Here is a 21,299-nt window from a genome sequence, read left to right as displayed (position 1 = left end):
AATGTACTCATTATACCGGATTTGTTTTGCAATGCTGGCGGTGTAACGGTATCCTACTTTGAGTACTTAAAGAATATCAATCATGTATCTTATGGCAAAATGAATGTTAAACGCGAGAAAGCCATAATCAACGAGATCTTTAACTCCATGAATGAGTGCGAGGTAAGTGAACTTTGACCACCGTGCAAATAAGTTAATTTATTAATATGAATTTTTTTAATTTATTTATTTAGGATAAGTTCAAGCCAAACAAAAAGTTAAAGCTCATAAGAGACTGTACGAAGGAGGCGGATATTGTAGACGCAGGACTACAAACAGTTATGGAAACTGCGGGGGCAGGCATTAAGATTGTGGCCAATGAATTCGGTCTCTGCAATGATTTACGCACCGCTGCCTTTATTTACTCGATTTCTAAGATTTTCCGAGCCTTAGAAATGGAGGGCATTTCTCAACAATAATTACAGAATGCGTCTGAAGTCGCTTGGCGATTATTTATTTTTACAAATTTTACATTTATATATTTATAAGATCCAAAGTGTAATATCCTTTTGTATATTTTTCTTAAATTTTTAAATAAATATTTCTTTACAAAAACACAAACAGAATGGCTTCTTGACAGCAACAGTTTACCAATTAAAAAAAAAACCCCTACCCACTTACTACGCCAATTTTGGTGGCATTCACCACTGCAATGATTTACGCACCGCCGCCTTTATTTACTCGATTTCGAAGATTTTCCGAGCATTAGAATTGGAGGGCATTTCTCAGCAATAATTGCAGAATGCGTCTGAAGTCGCTAGGCGATTGTTTATTTTTACACATTTTACATTTATATATTTATAAGATCCAAAGTGTAATATCCTTTTGTATATTTTTCTTCAATTTTTAAATAAATATTTCTTTACACAAACACAAACAAAATGGCTTCTTGACAGCAACAGTTTTACAATTAAAAATCAAAACCCCTACCCACTTACCTCTGTTTTTGGTACCCTTATATCTGTTTTTCTGTTTTTGGTAATATGGTACTCATACGACCTGTATAACCCCATTTGCGCGCCGTGAAAAAATCGGTTTTTCACCACGCGTCAATGCATCACATGCACCAAAATGCACCAAAAAAGTGGTGAATGGTACCAAAAATCCATCCACCAAATGCACCAAAAATAGCGTAGTAAGTGGGTAGGGGTTATTATGCATTATTCGTCATTTTTTACGATCCCCAAAATCCAAAATTTTTGCCAGAATAAAATAATTAACATTAAAAAAACATTACCATTAACATATTTTCAACAGAAAAAATCAAAACTGCAAAACATAAACAGTCAATACAATACAATACAAAATACAATACAATACAATAATAATTACAAAAAAAAACCTGACGCAAATAATAAATAAACAAAAAATATTTTCTTACTGAATATTGTGGAATATTTATATATTCGTAATACAATTGTATATATACAATATACAACAAAATCAGCGGATACCAAAATAATTGCCGAAAAAGTGAGTGCAAAAAATTTCTTACAAAAACACACAAAAAAAAATCATAACTGGGATTGCATTATCGCAAGGCAATATGTCCTTCCTTTTAAATGGTAAACTTTTACGATCTTCACTATCGAAGACAGTTTTAAACTGGACCGGACTTGGAGCTACGCGTGAAAAGCACGTGATGCCCAAGCATTTGGAAAAAATCAATAAAGACAAAGACCCACCATTTGCACACATGGTTGAGTATTATTATCACTCGGCCGCTCAGCTAATGGAGCCGATGATGATAAAGGAGCTGGAAAAGTATCCTTACATGAAGAAGGAACAGCGTGAACAACGTGTTTCCGCCATGCTTAAATTGATGGGCTGCACTACAAATCTATTGGAAGTTACCTTCCCTATAATAAGAAGTGATGGCAATTACGAGCTAATCACCGGCTATCGCGCACACCACACTAGACACAGATTACCACTCAAAGGCGGTGGGTTCAATTATATTATTGGCTATTATTTTTCTAGAAAAGCTGGTATATTCAAAAAATTTCTCAACGAATTTTCTAGAATATATGCATGTAGTTGTGTGTTTCAAGAAAATGTTCTTCCTTTTCAATGCTTCAACTGCTGATGTCTAGCATGATATATATAACTGACTGATAATATCCGTTCCTCTTTTGTAGGCATACGTTTTGCCATGGACGTCGACGCCGATGAGATACGCGCTTTGGCTTATCTGATGGCGTTTAAGACGGCTTGCGTGAATGTACCGTTTGGTGGTTCCAAGGGTGGCATACGTATCGACCCGAAGAAGTATACTGCACAAGAATTGCAAACAATTACGCGTCGCTATACAATGGAGCTATTACGTCGCAATATGATAGGTCCGGGTATAGATGTACCGGCACCAGATGTGAATACCAGCCAACGCGAGATGAGTTGGTTGGTGGATCAATATATTAAAACTTTTGGTAATTTTTTTTTATGAAATATTAGAAAACGTCTTGATAGACAAATAAATTGTTCTTCTAGGCTATAACGATGTAGATGCATTGGCCATCACGACTGGTAAGCCAGTAGAAATAGGCGGTATAAATGGTCGCACCGCCGCCACGGGACGTGGTCTATTTAAGGCGGCTGAATGTTTTATTATGGATAAAGATTGGATGGATTTATTAGGCTGGAAGACTGGTTGGAAAGATAAAACCGTGATCGTACAAGGGTTTGGCAATGTCGGTTCCCATGCATCCGTTTTTGTAGTGGAAGCCGGTGCCAAACTGATCGGTGTTCAAGAATTTGACGTGTCTCTAGTAAATGAGAATGGCATTGATCCAAAGGTATGTGGCGTATTGAAAATAAATATCTCCATGATAATATTTTTTTAATTTTCTTCATATACTTAGGACTTAATGGAGTATTATGCAAAAAATAATAAATCAATCAAGGGCTATACCAAAGCCACCGAAAAAGAGGGCAGTTTGTTGGGTGAAAAATGCGATATACTAATGCCTTGCTCTATGCAAAAGGTTCTCACTGTCGAAAATGCTAACAGTGTACAAGCCAAGATGATTTTAGAAGGCGCTAATGGTCCTTCGACGCCAGCTGCCGATGAAATATTACGTAAAAAGAATGTACTCATTATACCGGATTTGTTTTGCAATGCTGGCGGTGTAACGGTATCCTACTTTGAGTACTTAAAGAATATCAATCATGTATCTTATGGCAAAATGAATGTTAAACGCGAGAAAGCCATAATCAACGAGATCTTTAACTCCATGAATGAGTGCGAGGTAAGTGAACTTTGACCACCGTGCAAATAAGTTAATTTGTTAATATGAATTTTTTTAATTTATTTATTTAGGATAAGTTCAAGCCAAACAAAAAGTTAAAGCTCATAAGAGACTGTACGAAGGAGGCGGATATTGTAGACGCAGGACTACAAACAGTTATGGAAACTGCGGGGGCAGGCATTAAGATTGTGGCCAATGAATTCGGTCTCTGCAATGATTTACGCACCGCTGCCTTTATTTACTCGATTTCTAAGATTTTCCGAGCCTTAGAAATGGAGGGCATTTCTCAACAATAATTACAGAATGCGTCTGAAGTCGCTTGGCGATTATTTATTTTTACAAATTTTACATTTATATATTTATAAGGTCCAAAGTGTAATATCCTTTTGTATATTTTTCTTAAATTTTTAAATAAATATTTCTTTACAAAAACACAAACAGAATGGCTTCTTGACAGCAACAGTTTAACAATTAAAAAAAAAACCCCCTACCCACTTACTACGCCAATTTTGGTGGCATTCACCACTGCAATGATTTACGCACCGCCGCCTTTATTTACTCGATTTCGAAGATTTTCCGAGCATTAGAATTGGAGGGCATTTCTCAGCAATAATTGCAGAATGCGTCTGAAGTCGCTAGGCGATTGTTTATTTTTACACATTTTACATTTATATATTTATAAGATCCAAAGTGTAATATCCTTTTGTATATTTTTCTTCAATTTTTAAATAAATATTTCTTTACACAAACACAAACAAAATGGCTTCTTGACAGCAACAGTTTTACAATTAAAAAACAAAACCCCTACCCACTTACCTCTGTTTTTGGTACCCTTATATCTGTTTTTCTGTTTTTGGTAATATGGTACTCATACGACCTGTATAACCCCATTTGCGCGCCGTGAAAAAATCGGTTTTTCACCACGCGCCAATGCATCAAATGCACCAAAATGCACCAAAAAAGTGGTGAATGGTACCAAAAATCCATCCACCAAATGCACCAAAAATAGCGTAGTAAGCGGGTAGGGGTTATTATGCATTATTCGTCATTTTTTACGATCCCCAAAATCCAAAATTTTTGCCAGAATAAAATAATTAACATTAAAAAAACATTAACATTAACATATTTTCAACAGAAAAAATCAAAACTTCAAAACATAAACAGTCAATATTGACAAATTTATTTTTCTCAGTTCAGTTGATATTGAGATTTTCATAAGAACAGTTGTGTTGAACGGAGCGATTTGAATTTGTTCTCGAAGAAAATAATTACAAAAAAAAACCTGACGCAAATAATAAATAAACAAAAAATATTTTCTTACTGAATATTGTGGAATATTTATATATTCGTAATACAATTGTATATATACAATATACAACAAAATCAGCGGATACCAAAATAATTGCCGAAAAAGTGAGTGCAAAAAATTTCTTACAAAAACACACAAAAAAAATCATAACTGGGATTGCATTATCGCAAGGCAATATGTCCTTCCTTTTAAATGGTAAACTTTTACGATCTTCACTATCGAAGACAGTTTTAAACTGGACCGGACTTGGAGCTACGCGTGAAAAGCACGTGATGCCCAAGCATTTGGAAAAAATCAATAAAGACAAAGACCCACCATTTGCACACATGGTTGAGTATTATTATCACTCGGCCGCTCAGCTAATGGAGCCGATGATGATAAAGGAGCTGGAAAAGTATCCTTACATGAAGAAGGAACAGCGTGAACAACGTGTTTCCGCCATGCTTAAATTGATGGGCTGCACTACAAATCTATTGGAAGTTACCTTCCCTATAATAAGAAGTGATGGCAATTACGAGCTAATCACCGGCTATCGCGCACACCACACTAGACACAGATTACCACTCAAAGGCGGTGGGTTCAATTATATTATTGGCTATTATTTTTCTAGAAAAGCTGGTATATTCAAAAAATTTCTCAACGAATTTTCTAGAATATATGCATGTAGTTGTGTGTTTCAAGAAAATGTTCTTCCTTTTCAATGCTTCAACTGCTGATGTCTAGCATGATATATATAACTGACTGATAATATCCGTTCCTCTTTTGTAGGCATACGTTTTGCCATGGACGTCGACGCCGATGAGATACGCGCTTTGGCTTATCTGATGGCGTTTAAGACGGCTTGCGTGAATGTACCGTTTGGTGGTTCCAAGGGTGGCATACGTATCGACCCGAAGAAGTATACTGCACAAGAATTGCAAACAATTACGCGTCGCTATACAATGGAGCTATTACGTCGCAATATGATAGGTCCGGGTATAGATGTACCGGCACCAGATGTGAATACCAGCCAACGCGAGATGAGTTGGTTGGTGGATCAATATATTAAAACTTTTGGTAATTTTTTTTATGAAATATTAGAAAACGTCTTGATAGACAAATAAATTGTTCTTCTAGGCTATAACGATGTAGATGCATTGGCCATCACGACTGGTAAGCCAGTAGAAATAGGCGGTATAAATGGTCGCACCGCCGCCACGGGACGTGGTCTATTTAAGGCGGCTGAATGTTTTATTATGGATAAAGATTGGATGGATTTATTAGGCTGGAAGACTGGTTGGAAAGATAAAACCGTGATCGTACAAGGGTTTGGCAATGTCGGTTCCCATGCATCCGTTTTTGTAGTGGAAGCCGGTGCCAAACTGATCGGTGTTCAAGAATTTGACGTGTCTCTAGTAAATGAGAATGGCATTGATCCAAAGGTATGTGGCGTATTGAAAATAAATATCTCCATGATAATATTTTTTTAATTTTCTTCATATACTTAGGACTTAATGGAGTATTATGCAAAAAATAATAAATCAATCAAGGGCTATACCAAAGCCACCGAAAAAGAGGGCAGTTTGTTGGGTGAAAAATGCGATATACTAATGCCTTGCTCTACGCAAAAGGTTCTCACTGTCGAAAATGCTAACAGTGTACAAGCCAAGATGATTTTAGAAGGCGCTAATGGTCCTTCGACGCCAGCTGCCGATGAAATATTACGTAAAAAGAATGTACTCATTATACCGGATTTGTTTTGCAATGCTGGCGGTGTAACGGTATCCTACTTTGAGTACTTAAAGAATATCAATCATGTATCTTATGGCAAAATGAATGTTAAACGCGAGAAAGCCATAATCAACGAGATCTTTAACTCCATGAATGAGTGCGAGGTAAGTGAACTTTGACCACCGTGCAAATAAGTTAATTTGTTAATATGAATTTTTTTAATTTATTTATTTAGGATAAGTTCAAGCCAAACAAAAAGTTAAAGCTCATAAGAGACTGTACGAAGGAGGCGGATATTGTAGACGCAGGACTACAAACAGTTATGGAAACTGCGGGGGCAGGCATTAAGATTGTGGCCAATGAATTCGGTCTCTGCAATGATTTACGCACCGCTGCCTTTATTTACTCGATTTCTAAGATTTTCCGAGCCTTAGAAAAGGAGGGCATTTCTCAACAATAATTACAGAATGCGTCTGAAGTCGCTTGGCGATTATTTATTTTTACAAATTTTACATTTATATATTTATAAGGTCCAAAGTGTAATATCCTTTTGTATATTTTTCTTAAATTTTTAAATAAATATTTCTTTACAAAAACACAAACAGAATGGCTTCTTGACAGCAACAGTTTAACAATTAAAAAAAAACCCCCTACCCACTTACTACGCCAATTTTGGTGGCATTCACCACTGCAATGATTTACGCACCGCCGCCTTTATTTACTCGATTTCGAAGATTTTCCGAGCATTAGAATTGGAGGGCATTTCTCAGCAATAATTGCAGAATGCGTCTGAAGTCGCTAGGCGATTGTTTATTTTTACACATTTTACATTTATATATTTATAAGATCCAAAGTGTAATATCCTTTTGTATATTTTTCTTCAATTTTTAAATAAATATTTCTTTACACAAACACAAACAAAATGGCTTCTTGACAGCAACAGTTTTACAATTAAAAAACAAAACCCCTACCCACTTACCTCTGTTTTTGGTACCCTTATATCTGTTTTTCTGTTTTTGGTAATATGGTACTCATACGACCTGTATAACCCCATTTGCGCGCCGTGAAAAAATCGGTTTTTCACCACGCGCCAATGCATCAAATGCACCAAAATGCACCAAAAAAGTGGTGAATGGTACCAAAAATCCATCCACCAAATGCACCAAAAATAGCGTAGTAAGTGGGTAGGGGTTATTATGCATTATTCGTCATTTTTTACGATCCCCAAAATCCAAAATTTTTGCCAGAATAAAATAATTAACATTAAAAAAACATTAACATTAACATATTTTCAACAGAAAAAATCAAAACTTCAAAACATAAACAGTCAATATTGACAAATTTATTTTTCTCAGTTCAGTTGATATTGAGATTTTCATAAGAACAGTTGTGTTGAACGGAGCGATTTGAATTTGTTCTCGAAGAAAATAATTACAAAAAAAAACCTGACGCAAATAATAAATAAACAAAAAATATTTTCTTACTGAATATTGTGGAATATTTATATATTCGTAATACAATTGTAACTACAATATACAACAAAATCAGCGGATACCAAAATAATTGCCGAAAAAGTGAGTGCAAAAAATTTCTTACAAAAACACACAAAAAAAATCATAACTGGGATTGCATTATCGCAAGGCAATATGTCCTTCCTTTTAAATGGTAAACTTTTACGATCTTCACTATCGAAGACAGTTTTAAACTGGACCGGACTTGGAGCTACGCGTGAAAAGCACGTGATGCCCAAGCATTTGGAAAAAATCAATAAAGACAAAGACCCACCATTTGCACACATGGTTGAGTATTATTATCACTCGGCCGCTCAGCTAATGGAGCCGATGATGATAAAGGAGCTGGAAAAGTATCCTTACATGAAGAAGGAACAGCGTGAACAACGTGTTTCCGCCATGCTTAAATTGATGGGCTGCACTACAAATCTATTGGAAGTTACCTTCCCTATAATAAGAAGTGATGGCAATTACGAGCTAATCACCGGCTATCGCGCACACCACACTAGACACAGATTACCACTCAAAGGCGGTGGGTTCAATTATATTATTGGCTATTATTTTTCTAGAAAAGCTGGTATATTCAAAAAATTTCTCAACGAATTTTCTAGAATATATGCATGTAGTTGTGTGTTTCAAGAAAATGTTCTTCCTTTTCAATGCTTCAACTGCTGATGTCTAGCATGATATATATAACTGACTGATAATATCCGTTCCTCTTTTGTAGGCATACGTTTTGCCATGGACGTCGACGCCGATGAGATACGCGCTTTGGCTTATCTGATGGCGTTTAAGACGGCTTGCGTGAATGTACCGTTTGGTGGTTCCAAGGGTGGCATACGTATCGACCCGAAGAAGTATACTGCACAAGAATTGCAAACAATTACGCGTCGCTATACAATGGAGCTATTACGTCGCAATATGATAGGTCCGGGTATAGATGTACCGGCACCAGATGTGAATACCAGCCAACGCGAGATGAGTTGGTTGGTGGATCAATATATTAAAACTTTTGGTAATTTTTTTATGAAATATTAGAAAACGTCTTGATAGACAAATAAATTGTTCTTCTAGGCTATAACGATGTAGATGCATTGGCCATCACGACTGGTAAGCCAGTAGAAATAGGCGGTATAAATGGTCGCACCGCCGCCACGGGACGTGGTCTATTTAAGGCGGCTGAATGTTTTATTATGGATAAAGATTGGATGGATTTATTAGGCTGGAAGACTGGTTGGAAAGATAAAACCGTGATCGTACAAGGGTTTGGCAATGTCGGTTCCCATGCATCCGTTTTTGTAGTGGAAGCCGGTGCCAAACTGATCGGTGTTCAAGAATTTGACGTGTCTCTAGTAAATGAGAATGGCATTGATCCAAAGGAATGTGGCGTATTGAAAATAAATATCTCCATGATAATATTTTTTTAATTTTCTTCATATACTTAGGACTTAATGGAGTATTATGCAAAAAATAATAAATCAATCAAGGGCTATACCAAAGCCACCGAAAAAGAGGGCAGTTTGTTGGGTGAAAAATGCGATATACTAATGCCTTGCTCTACGCAAAAGGTTCTCACTGTCGAAAATGCTAACAGTGTACAAGCCAAGATGATTTTAGAAGGCGCTAATGGTCCTTCGACGCCAGCTGCCGATGAAATATTACGTAAAAAGAATGTACTCATTATACCGGATTTGTTTTGCAATGCTGGCGGTGTAACGGTATCCTACTTTGAGTACTTAAAGAATATCAATCATGTATCTTATGGCAAAATGAATGTTAAACGCGAGAAAGCCATAATCAACGAGATCTTTAACTCCATGAATGAGTGCGAGGTAAGTGAACTTTGACCACCGTGCAAATAAGTTAATTTGTTAATATGAATTTTTTTAATTTATTTATTTAGGATAAGTTCAAGCCAAACAAAAAGTTAAAGCTCATAAGAGACTGTACGAAGGAGGCGGATATTGTAGACGCAGGACTACAAACAGTTATGGAAACTGCGGGGGCAGGCATTAAGATTGTGGCCAATGAATTCGGTCTCTGCAATGATTTACGCACCGCTGCCTTTATTTACTCGATTTCTAAGATTTTCCGAGCCTTAGAAATGGAGGGCATTTCTCAACAATAATTACAGAATGCGTCTGAAGTCGCTTGGCGATTATTTATTTTTACAAATTTTACATTTATATATTTATAAGGTCCAAAGTGTAATATCCTTTTGTATATTTTTCTTAAATTTTTAAATAAATATTTCTTTACAAAAACACAAACAGAATGGCTTCTTGACAGCAACAGTTTAACAATTAAAAAACAAAACCCCTACCCACTTACCTCTGTTTTTGGTACCCTTATATCTGTTTTTCTGTTTTTGGTAATATGGTACTCATACGACCTGTATAACCCCATTTGCGCGCCGTGAAAAAATCGGTTTTTCACCACGCGCCAATGCATCAAATGCACCAAAATGCACCAAAAAAGTGGTGAATGGTACCAAAAATCCATCCACCAAATGCACCAAAAATAGCGTAGTAAGTGGGTAGGGGTTATTATGCATTATTCGTCATTTTTTACGATCCCCAAAATCCAAAATTTTTGCCACAATAAAATAATTAACATTAAAAAAACATTAACATTAACATATTTTCAACAGAAAAAATCAAAACTTCAAAACATAAACAGTCAATATTGTCAAATTTATTTTTCTCAGTTCAGTTGATATTGAGATTTTCATAAGAACAGTTGTGTTGAACGGAGCGATTTGAATTTGTTCTCGAAGAAAATAATTACAAAAAAAAACCTGACGCAAATAATAAATAAACAAAAAATATTTTCTTACTGAATATTGTGGAATATTTATATATTCGTAATACAATTGTATATATACAATATACAACAAAATCAGCGGATACCAAAATAATTGCCGAAAAAGTGAGTGCAAAAAATTTCTTACAAAAACACACAAAAAAAAAATCATAACTGGGATTGCATTATCGCAAGGCAATATGTCCTTCCTTTTAAATGGTAAACTTTTACGATCTTCACTATCGAAGACAGTTTTAAACTGGACCGGACTTGGGGCTACGCGTGAAAAGCACGTGATGCCCAAGCATTTGGAAAAAATCAATAAAGACAAAGACCCACCATTTGCACACATGGTTGAGTATTATTATCACTCGGCCGCTCAGCTAATGGAGCCGATGATGATAAAGGAGCTGGAAAAGTATCCTTACATGAAGAAGGAACAGCGTGAACAACGTGTTTCCGCCATGCTTAAATTGATGGGCTGCACTACAAATCTATTGGAAGTTACCTTCCCTATAATAAGAAGTGATGGCAATTACGAGCTAATCACCGGCTATCGCGCACACCACACTAGACACAGATTACCACTCAAAGGCGGTGGGTTCAATTATATTATTGGCTATTATTTTTCTAGAAAAGCTGGTATATTCAAAAAATTTCTCAACGAATTTTCTAGAATATATGCATGTAGTTGTGTGTTTCAAGAAAATGTTCTTCCTTTTCAATGCTTCAACTGCTGATGTCTAGCATGATATATATAACTGACTGATCATATCCGTTCCTCTTTTGTAGGCATACGTTTTGCCATGGACGTCGACGCCGATGAGATACGCGCTTTGGCTTATCTGATGGCGTTTAAGACGGCTTGCGTGAATGTACCGTTTGGTGGTTCCAAGGGTGGCATACGTATCGACCCGAAGAAGTATACTGCACAAGAATTGCAAACAATTACGCGTCGCTATACAATGGAGCTATTACGTCGCAATATGATAGGTCCGGGTATAGATGTACCGGCACCAGATGTGAATACCAGCCAACGCGAGATGAGTTGGTTGGTGGATCAATATATTAAAACTTTTGGTAATTTTTTTTTATGAAATATTAGAAAACGTCTTGATAGACAAATAAATTGTTCTTCTAGGCTATAACGATGTAGATGCATTGGCCATCACGACTGGTAAGCCAGTAGAAATAGGCGGTATAAATGGTCGCACCGCCGCCACGGGACGTGGTCTATTTAAGGCGGCTGAATGTTTTATTATGGATAAAGATTGGATGGATTTATTAGGCTGGAAGACTGGTTGGAAAGATAAAACCGTGATCGTACAAGGGTTTGGCAATGTCGGTTCCCATGCATCCGTTTTTGTAGTGGAAGCCGGTGCCAAACTGATCGGTGTTCAAGAATTTGACGTGTCTCTAGTAAATGAGAATGGCATTGATCCAAAGGTATGTGGCGTATTGAAAATAAATATCTCCATGATAATATTTTTTTAATTTTCTTCATATACTTAGGACTTAATGGAGTATTATGCAAAAAATAATAAATCAATCAAGGGCTATACCAAAGCCACCGAAAAAGAGGGCAGTTTGTTGGGTGAAAAATGCGATATACTAATGCCTTGCTCTACGCAAAAGGTTCTCACTGTCGAAAATGCTAACAGTGTACAAGCCAAGATGATTTTAGAAGGCGCTAATGGTCCTTCGACGCCAGCTGCCGATGAAATATTACGTAAAAAGAATGTACTCATTATACCGGATTTGTTTTGCAATGCTGGCGGTGTAACGGTATCCTACTTTGAGTACTTAAAGAATATCAATCATGTATCTTATGGCAAAATGAATGTTAAACGCGAGAAAGCCATAATCAACGAGATCTTTAACTCCATGAATGAGTGCGAGGTAAGTGAACTTTGACCACCGTGCAAATAAGTTAATTTGTTAATATGATTTTTTTTTAATTTATTTATTTAGGATAAGTTCAAGCCAAACAAAAAGTTAAAGCTCATAAGAGACTGTACGAAGGAGGCGGATATTGTAGACGCAGGACTACAAACAGTTATGGAAACTGCGGGGGCAGGCATTAAGATTGTGGCCAATGAATTCGGTCTCTGCAATGATTTACGCACCGCTGCCTTTATTTACTCGATTTCTAAGATTTTCCGAGCCTTAGAAATGGAGGGCATTTCTCAACAATAATTACAGAATGCGTCTGAAGTCGCTTGGCGATTATTTATTTTTACAAATTTTACATTTATATATTTATAAGGTCCAAAGTGTAATATCCTTTTGTATATTTTTCTTAAATTTTTAAATAAATATTTCTTTACAAAAACACAAACAGAATGGCTTCTTGACAGCAACAGTTTAACAATTAAAAAAAAAACCCCTACCCACTTACTACGCCAATTTTGGTGGCATTCACCACTGCAATGATTTACGCACCGCCGCCTTTATTTACTCGATTTCGAAGATTTTCCGAGCATTAGAATTGGAGGGCATTTCTCAGCAATAATTGCAGAATGCGTCTGAAGTCGCTAGGCGATTGTTTATTTTTACACATTTTACATTTATATATTTATAAGATCCAAAGTGTAATATCCTTTTGTATATTTTTCTTCAATTTTTAAATAAATATTTCTTTACACAAACACAAACAAAATGGCTTCTTGACAGCAACAGTTTTACAATTAAAAAACAAAACCCCTACCCACTTACCTCTGTTTTTGGTACCCTTATATCTGTTTTTCTGTTTTTGGTAATATGGTACTCATACGACCTGTATAACCCCATTTGCGCGCCGTGAAAAAATCGGTTTTTCACCACGCGCCAATGCATCAAATGCACCAAAATGCACCAAAAAAGTGGTGAATGGTACCAAAAATCCATCCACCAAATGCACCAAAAATAGCGTAGTAAGTGGGTAGGGGTTATTATGCATTATTCGTCATTTTTTACGATCCCCAAAATCCAAAATTTTTGCCAGAATAAAATAATTAACATTAAAAAAACATTAACATTAACATATTTTCAACAGAAAAAATCAAAACTTCAAAACATAAACAGTCAATATTGTCAAATTTATTTTTCTCAGTTCAGTTGATATTGAGATTTTCATAAGAACAGTTGTGTTGAACGGAGCGATTTGAATTTGTTCTCGAAGAAAATAATTACAAAAAAAACCTGACGCAAATAATAAATAAACAAAAAATATTTTCTTACTGAATATTGTGGAATATTTATATATTCGTAATACAATTGTATATATACAATATACAACAAAATCAGCGGATACCAAAATAATTGCCGAAAAAGTGAGTGCAAAAAATTTCTTACAAAAACACACAAAAAAAATCATAACTGGGATTGCATTATCGCAAGGCAATATGTCCTTCCTTTTAAATGGTAAACTTTTACGATCTTCACTATCGAAGACAGTTTTAAACTGGACCGGACTTGGAGCTACGCGTGAAAAGCACGTGATGCCCAAGCATTTGGAAAAAATCAATAAAGACAAAGACCCACCATTTGCACACATGGTTGAGTATTATTATCACTCGGCCGCTCAGCTAATGGAGCCGATGATGATAAAGGAGCTGGAAAAGTATCCTTACATGAAGAAGGAACAGCGTGAACAACGTGTTTCCGCCATGCTTAAATTGATGGGCTGCACTACAAATCTATTGGAAGTTACCTTCCCTATAATAAGAAGTGATGGCAATTACGAGCTAATCACCGGCTATCGCGCACACCACACTAGACACAGATTACCACTCAAAGGCGGTGGGTTCAATTATATTATTGGCTATTATTTTTCTAGAAAAGCTGGTATATTCAAAAAATTTCTCAACGAATTTTCTAGAATATATGCATGTAGTTGTGTGTTTCAAGAAAATGTTCTTCCTTTTCAATGCTTCAACTGCTGATGTCTAGCATGATATATATAACTGACTGATCATATCCGTTCCTCTTTTGTAGGCATACGTTTTGCCATGGACGTCGACGCCGATGAGATACGCGCTTTGGCTTATCTGATGGCGTTTAAGACGGCTTGCGTGAATGTACCGTTTGGTGGTTCCAAGGGTGGCATACGTATCGACCCGAAGAAGTATACTGCACAAGAATTGCAAACAATTACGCGTCGCTATACAATGGAGCTATTACGTCGCAATATGATAGGTCCGGGTATAGATGTACCGGCACCAGATGTGAATACCAGCCAACGCGAGATGAGTTGGTTGGTGGATCAATATATTAAAACTTTTGGTAATTTTTTTTTATGAAATATTAGAAAACGTCTTGATAGACAAATAAATTGTTCTTCTAGGCTATAACGATGTAGATGCATTGGCCATCACGACTGGTAAGCCAGTAGAAATAGGCGGTATAAATGGTCGCACCGCCGCCACGGGACGTGGTCTATTTAAGGCGGCTGAATGTTTTATTATGGATAAAGATTGGATGGATTTATTAGGCTGGAAGACTGGTTGGAAAGATAAAACCGTGATCGTACAAGGGTTTGGCAATGTCGGTTCCCATGCATCCGTTTTTGTAGTGGAAGCCGGTGCCAAACTGATCGGTGTTCAAGAATTTGACGTGTCTCTAGTAAATGAGAATGGCATTGATCCAAAGGTATGTGGCGTATTGAAAATAAATATCTCCATGATAATATTTTTTTAATTTTCTTCATATACTTAGGACTTAATGGAGTATTATGCAAAAAATAATAAATCAATCAAGGGCTATACCAAAGCCACCGAAAAAGAGGGCAGTTTGTTGGGTGAAAAATGCGATATACTAATGCCTTGCTCTACGCAAAAGGTTCTCACTGTCGAAAATGCTAACAGTGTACAAGCCAAGATGATTTTAGAAGGCGCTAATGGTCCTTCGACGCCAGCTGCCGATGAAATATTACGTAAAAAGAATGTACTCATTATACCGGATTTGTTTTGCAATGCTGGCGGTGTAACGGTATCCTACTTTGAGTACTTAAAGAATATCAATCATGTATCTTATGGCAAAATGAATGTTAAACGCGAGAAAGCCATAATCAACGAGATCTTTAACTCCATGAATGAGTGCGAGGTAAGTGAACTTTGACCACCGTGCAAATAAGTTAATTTGTTAATATGAATTTTTTTAATTTATTTATTTAGGATAAGTTCAAGCCAAACAAAAAGTTAAAGCTCATAAGAGACTGTACGAAGGAGGCGGATATTGTAGACGCAGGACTACAAACAGTTATGGAAACTGCGGGGGCAGGCATTAAGATTGTGGCCAATGAATTCGGTCTCTGCAATGATTTACGCACCGCTGCCTTTATTTACTCGATTTCTAAGATTTTCCGAGCCTTAGAAATGGAGGGCATTTCTCAACAATAATTACAGAATGCGTCTGAAGTCGCTTGGCGATTATTTATTTTTACAAATTTTACATTTATATATTTATAAGATCCAAAGTGTAATATCCTTTTGTATATTTTTCTTAAATTTTTAAATAAATATTTCTTTACAAAAACACAAACAGAATGGCTTCTTGACAGCAACAGTTTAACAATTAAAAAAAAAACCCCTACCCACTTACTACGCCAATTTTGGTGGCATTCACCACTGCAATGATTTACGCACCGCCGCCTTTATTTACTCGATTTCGAAGATTTTCCGAGCATTAGAATTGGAGGGCATTTCTCAGCAATAATTGCAGAATGCGTCTGAAGTCGCTAGGCGATTGTTTATTTTTACACATTTTACATTTATATATTTATAAGATCCAAAGTGTAATATCCTTTTGTATATTTTTCTTCAATTTTTAAATAAATATTTCTTTACACAAACACAAACAAAATGGCTTCTTGACAGCAACAGTTTTACAATTAAAAAACAAAACCCCTACCCACTTACCTCTGTTTTTGGTACCCTTATATCTGTTTTTCTGTTTTTGGTAATATGGTACTCATACGACCTGTATAACCCCATTTGCGCGCCGTGAAAAAATCGGTTTTTCACCACGCGCCAATGCATCAAATGCACCAAAATGCACCAAAAAAGTGGTGAATGGTACCAAAAATCCATCCACCAAATGCACCAAAAATAGCGTAGTAAGTGGGTAGGGGTTATTATGCATTATTCGTCATTTTTTACGATCCCCAAAATCCAAAATTTTTGCCAGAATAAAATAATTAACATTAAAAAAACATTAACATTAACATATTTTCAACAGAAAAAATCAAAACTTCAAAACATAAACAGTCAATATTGTCAAATTTATTTTTCTCAGTTCAGTTGATATTGAGATTTTCATAAGAACAGTTGTGTTGAACGGAGCGATTTGAATTTGTTCTCGAAGAAAATAATTACAAAAAAAAACCTGACGCAAATAATAAATAAACAAAAAATATTTTCTTACTGAATATTGTGGAATATTTATATATTCGTAATACAATTGTATATATACAATATACAACAAAATCAGCGGATACCAAAATAATTGCCGAAAAAGTGAGTGCAAAAAATTTCTTACAAAAACACACAAAAAAAATCATAACTGGGATTGCATTATCGCAAGGCAATATGTCCTTCCTTTTAAATGGTAAACTTTTACGATCTTCACTATCGAAGACAGTTTTAAACTGGACCGGACTTGGAGCTACGCGTGAAAAGCACGTGATGCCCAAGCATTTGGAAAAAATCAATAAAGACAAAGACCCACCATTTGCACACATGGTTGAGTATTATTATCACTCGGCCGCTCAGCTAATGGAGCCGATGATGATAAAGGAGCTGGAAAAGTATCCTTACATGAAGAAGGAACAGCGTGAACAACGTGTTTCCGCCATGCTTAAATTGATGGGCTGCACTACAAATCTATTGGAAGTTACCTTCCCTATAATAAGAAGTGATGGCAATTACGAGCTAATCACCGGCTATCGCGCACACCACACTAGACACAGATTACCACTCAAAGGCGGTGGGTTCAATTATATTATTGGCTATTATTTTTCTAGAAAAGCTGGTATATTCAAAAAATTTCTCAACGAATTTTCTAGAATATATGCATGTAGTTGTGTGTTTCAAGAAAATGTTCTTCCTTTTCAATGCTTCAACTGCTGATGTCTAGCATGATATATATAACTGACTGATCATATCCGTTCCTCTTTTGTAGGCATACGTTTTGCCATGGACGTCGACGCCGATGAGATACGCGCTTTGGCTTATCTGATGGCGTTTAAGACGGCTTGCGTGAATGTACCGTTTGGTGGTTCCAAGGGTGGCATACGTATCGACCCGAAGAAGTATACTGCACAAGAATTGCAAACAATTACGCGTCGCTATACAATGGAGCTATTACGTCGCAATATGATAGGTCCGGGTATAGATGTACCGGCACCAGATGTGAATACCAGCCAACGCGAGATGAGTTGGTTGGTGGATCAATATATTAAAACTTTTGGTAATTTTTTTTTATGAAATATTAGAAAACGTCTTGATAGACAAATAAATTCTTCTTCTAGGCTATAACGATGTAGATGCATTGGCCATCACGACTGGTAAGCCAGTAGAAATAGGCGGTATAAATGGTCGCACCGCCGCCACGGGACGTGGTCTATTTAAGGCGGCTGAATGTTTTATTATGGATAAAGATTGGATGGATTTATTAGGCTGGAAGACTAGTTGGAAAGATAAAACCGTGATCGTACAAGGGTTTGGCAATGTCGGTTCCCATGCATCCGTTTTTGTAGTGGAAGCCGGTGCCAAACTGATCGGTGTTCAAGAATTTGACGTGTCTCTAGTAAATGAGAATGGCATTGATCCAAAGGTATGTGGCGTATTGAAAATAAATATCTCCATGATAATATTTTTTTAATTTTCTTCATATACTTAGGACTTAATGGAGTATTATGCAAAAAATAATAAATCAATCAAGGGCTATACCAAAGCCACCGAAAAAGAGGGCAGTTTGTTGGGTGAAAAATGCGATATACTAATGCCTTGCTCTACGCAAAAGGTTCTCACTGTCGAAAATGCTAACAGTGTACAAGCCAAGATGATTTTAGAAGGCGCTAATGGTCCTTCGACGCCAGCTGCCGATGAAATATTACGTAAAAAGAATGTACTCATTATACCGGATTTGTTTTGCAATGCTGGCGGTGTAACGGTATCCTACTTTGAGTACTTAAAGAATATCAATCATGTATCTTATGGCAAAATGAATGTTAAACGCGAGAAAGCCATAATCAACGAGATCTTTAACTCCATGAATGAGTGCGAGGTAAGTGAACTTTGACCACCGTGCAAATAAGTTAATTTGTTAATATGAATTTTTTTAATTTATTTATTTAGGATAAGTTCAAGCCAAACAAAAAGTTAAAGCTCATAAGAGACTGTACGAAGGAGGCGGATATTGTAGACGCAGGACTACAAACAGTTATGGAAACTGCGGGGGCAGGCATTAAGATTGTGGCCAATGAATTCGGTCTCTGCAATGATTTACGCACCGCTGCCTTTATTTACTCGATTTCTAAGATTTTCCGAGCCTTAGAAATGGAGGGCATTTCTCAACAATAATTACAGAATGCGTCTGAAGTCGCTTGGCGATTATTTATTTTTACAAATTTTACATTTATATATTTATAAGATCCAAAGTGTAATATCCTTTTGTATATTTTTCTTAAATTTTTAAATAAATATTTCTTTACAAAAACACAAACAGAATGGCTTCTTGACAGCAACAGTTTAACAATTAAAAAAAAAAACCCCTACCCACTTACTACGCCAATTTTGGTGGCATTCACCACTGCAATGATTTACGCACCGCCGCCTTTATTTACTCGATTTCGAAGATTTTCCGAGCATTAGAATTGGAGGGCATTTCTCAGCAATAATTGCAGAATGCGTCTGAAGTCGCTAGGCGATTGTTTATTTTTACACATTTTACATTTATATATTTATAAGATCCAAAGTGTAATATCCTTTTGTATATTTTTCTTCAATTTTTAAATAAATATTTCTTTACACAAACACAAACAAAATGGCTTCTTGACAGCAACAGTTTTACAATTAAAAAACAAAACCCCTACCCACTTACCTCTGTTTTTGGTACCCTTATATCTGTTTTTCTGTTTTTGGTAATATGGTACTCCATTTGCGCGCCGTGAAAAAATCGGTTTTTCACCACGCGCCAATGCATCAAATGCACCAAAATGCACCAAAAAAGTGGTGAATGGTACCAAAAATCCATCCACCAAATGCACCAAAAATAGCGTAGTAAGTGGGTAGGGGTTATTATGCATTATTCGTCATTTTTTACGATCCCCAAAATCCAAAATTTTTGCCAGAATAAAATAATTAACATTAAAAAAACATTAACATTAACATATTTTCAACAGAAAAAATCAAAACTTCAAAACATAAACAGTCAATATTGTCAAATTTATTTTTCTCAGTTCAGTTGATATTGAGATTTTCATAAGAACAGTTGTGTTGAACGGAGCGATTTGAATTTGTTCTCGAAGAAAATAATTACAAAAAAAAAAACCTGACGCAAATAATAAATAAACAAAAAATATTTTCTTACTGAATATTGTGGAATATTTATATATTCGTAATACAATTGTATATATACAATATACAACAAAATCAGCGGATACCAAAATAATTGCCGAAAAAGTGAGTGCAAAAAATTTCTTACAAAAACACACAAAAAAAATCATAACTGGGATTGCATTATCGCAAGGCAATATGTCCTTCCTTTTAAATGGTAAACTTTTACGATCTTCACTATCGAAGACAGTTTTAAACTGGACCGGACTTGGAGCTACGCGTGAAAAGCACGTGATGCCCAAGCATTTGGAAAAAATCAATAAAGACAAAGACCCACCATTTGCACACATGGTTGAGTATTATTATCACTCGGCCGCTCAGCTAATGGAGCCGATGATGATAAAGGAGCTGGAAAAGTATCCTTACATGAAGAAGGAACAGCGTGAACAACGTGTTTCCGCCATGCTTAAATTGATGGGCTGCACTACAAATCTATTGGAAGTTACCTTCCCTATAATAAGAAGTGATGGCAATTACGAGCTAATCACCGGCTATCGCGCACACCACACTAGACACAGATTACCACTCAAAGGCGGTGGGTTCAATTATATTATTGGCTATTATTTTTCTAGAAAAGCTGGTATATTCAAAAAATTTCTCAACGAATTTTCTAGAATATATGCATGTAGTTGTGTGTTTCAAGAAAATGTTCTTCCTTTTCAATGCTTCAACTGCTGATGTCTAGCATGATATATATAACTGACTGATCATATCCGTTCCTCTTTTGTAGGCATACGTTTTGCCATGGACGTCGACGCCGATGAGATACGCGCTTTGGCTTATCTGATGGCGTTTAAGACGGCTTGCGTGAATGTACCGTTTGGTGGTTCCAAGGGTGGCATACGTATCGACCCGAAGAAGTATACTGCACAAGAATTGCAAACAATTACGCGTCGCTATACAATGGAGCTATTACGTCGCAATATGATAGGTCCGGGTATAGATGTACCGGCACCAGATGTGAATACCAGCCAACGCGAGATGAGTTGGTTGGTGGATCAATATATTAAAACTTTTGGTAATTTTTTTTATGAAATATTAGAAAACGTCTTGATAGACAAATAAATTCTTCTTCTAGGCTATAACG

General features: G+C 36.2%; 2 protein-coding genes across 2 annotated transcripts; both read left to right on the top strand.

Annotated features, from left to right (window-relative positions):
* Positions 1–2,702: 2,702 nt before the first annotated feature.
* On the top strand, positions 2,703–3,191 carry LOC128920580 (glutamate dehydrogenase, mitochondrial-like; the record flags this gene model as incomplete). Its single annotated transcript, XM_054228341.1, has 2 exons — positions 2,703–2,831; positions 2,898–3,191. Coding segments are annotated over 2 exons (423 nt in total), but the record flags the coding sequence as incomplete, so codon positions are not given.
* Positions 3,192–9,064: 5,873 nt separating this feature from the next.
* On the top strand, positions 9,065–9,553 carry LOC128920557 (glutamate dehydrogenase, mitochondrial-like; the record flags this gene model as incomplete). Its single annotated transcript, XM_054228209.1, has 2 exons — positions 9,065–9,202; positions 9,272–9,553. Coding segments are annotated over 2 exons (420 nt in total), but the record flags the coding sequence as incomplete, so codon positions are not given.
* Between the last annotated feature and the right edge of the window lie 11,746 nt (positions 9,554–21,299).

The sequence above is a fragment of the Zeugodacus cucurbitae genome, chromosome 3 (assembly GCF_028554725.1).
Source record: "Zeugodacus cucurbitae isolate PBARC_wt_2022May chromosome 3, idZeuCucr1.2, whole genome shotgun sequence".
Taxonomy (NCBI): Eukaryota; Metazoa; Arthropoda; class Insecta; order Diptera; family Tephritidae; genus Zeugodacus; species Zeugodacus cucurbitae.
Note: the sequence above shows the minus strand (reverse complement) of the source record. Positions and strands in the feature narration are given on the sequence as shown.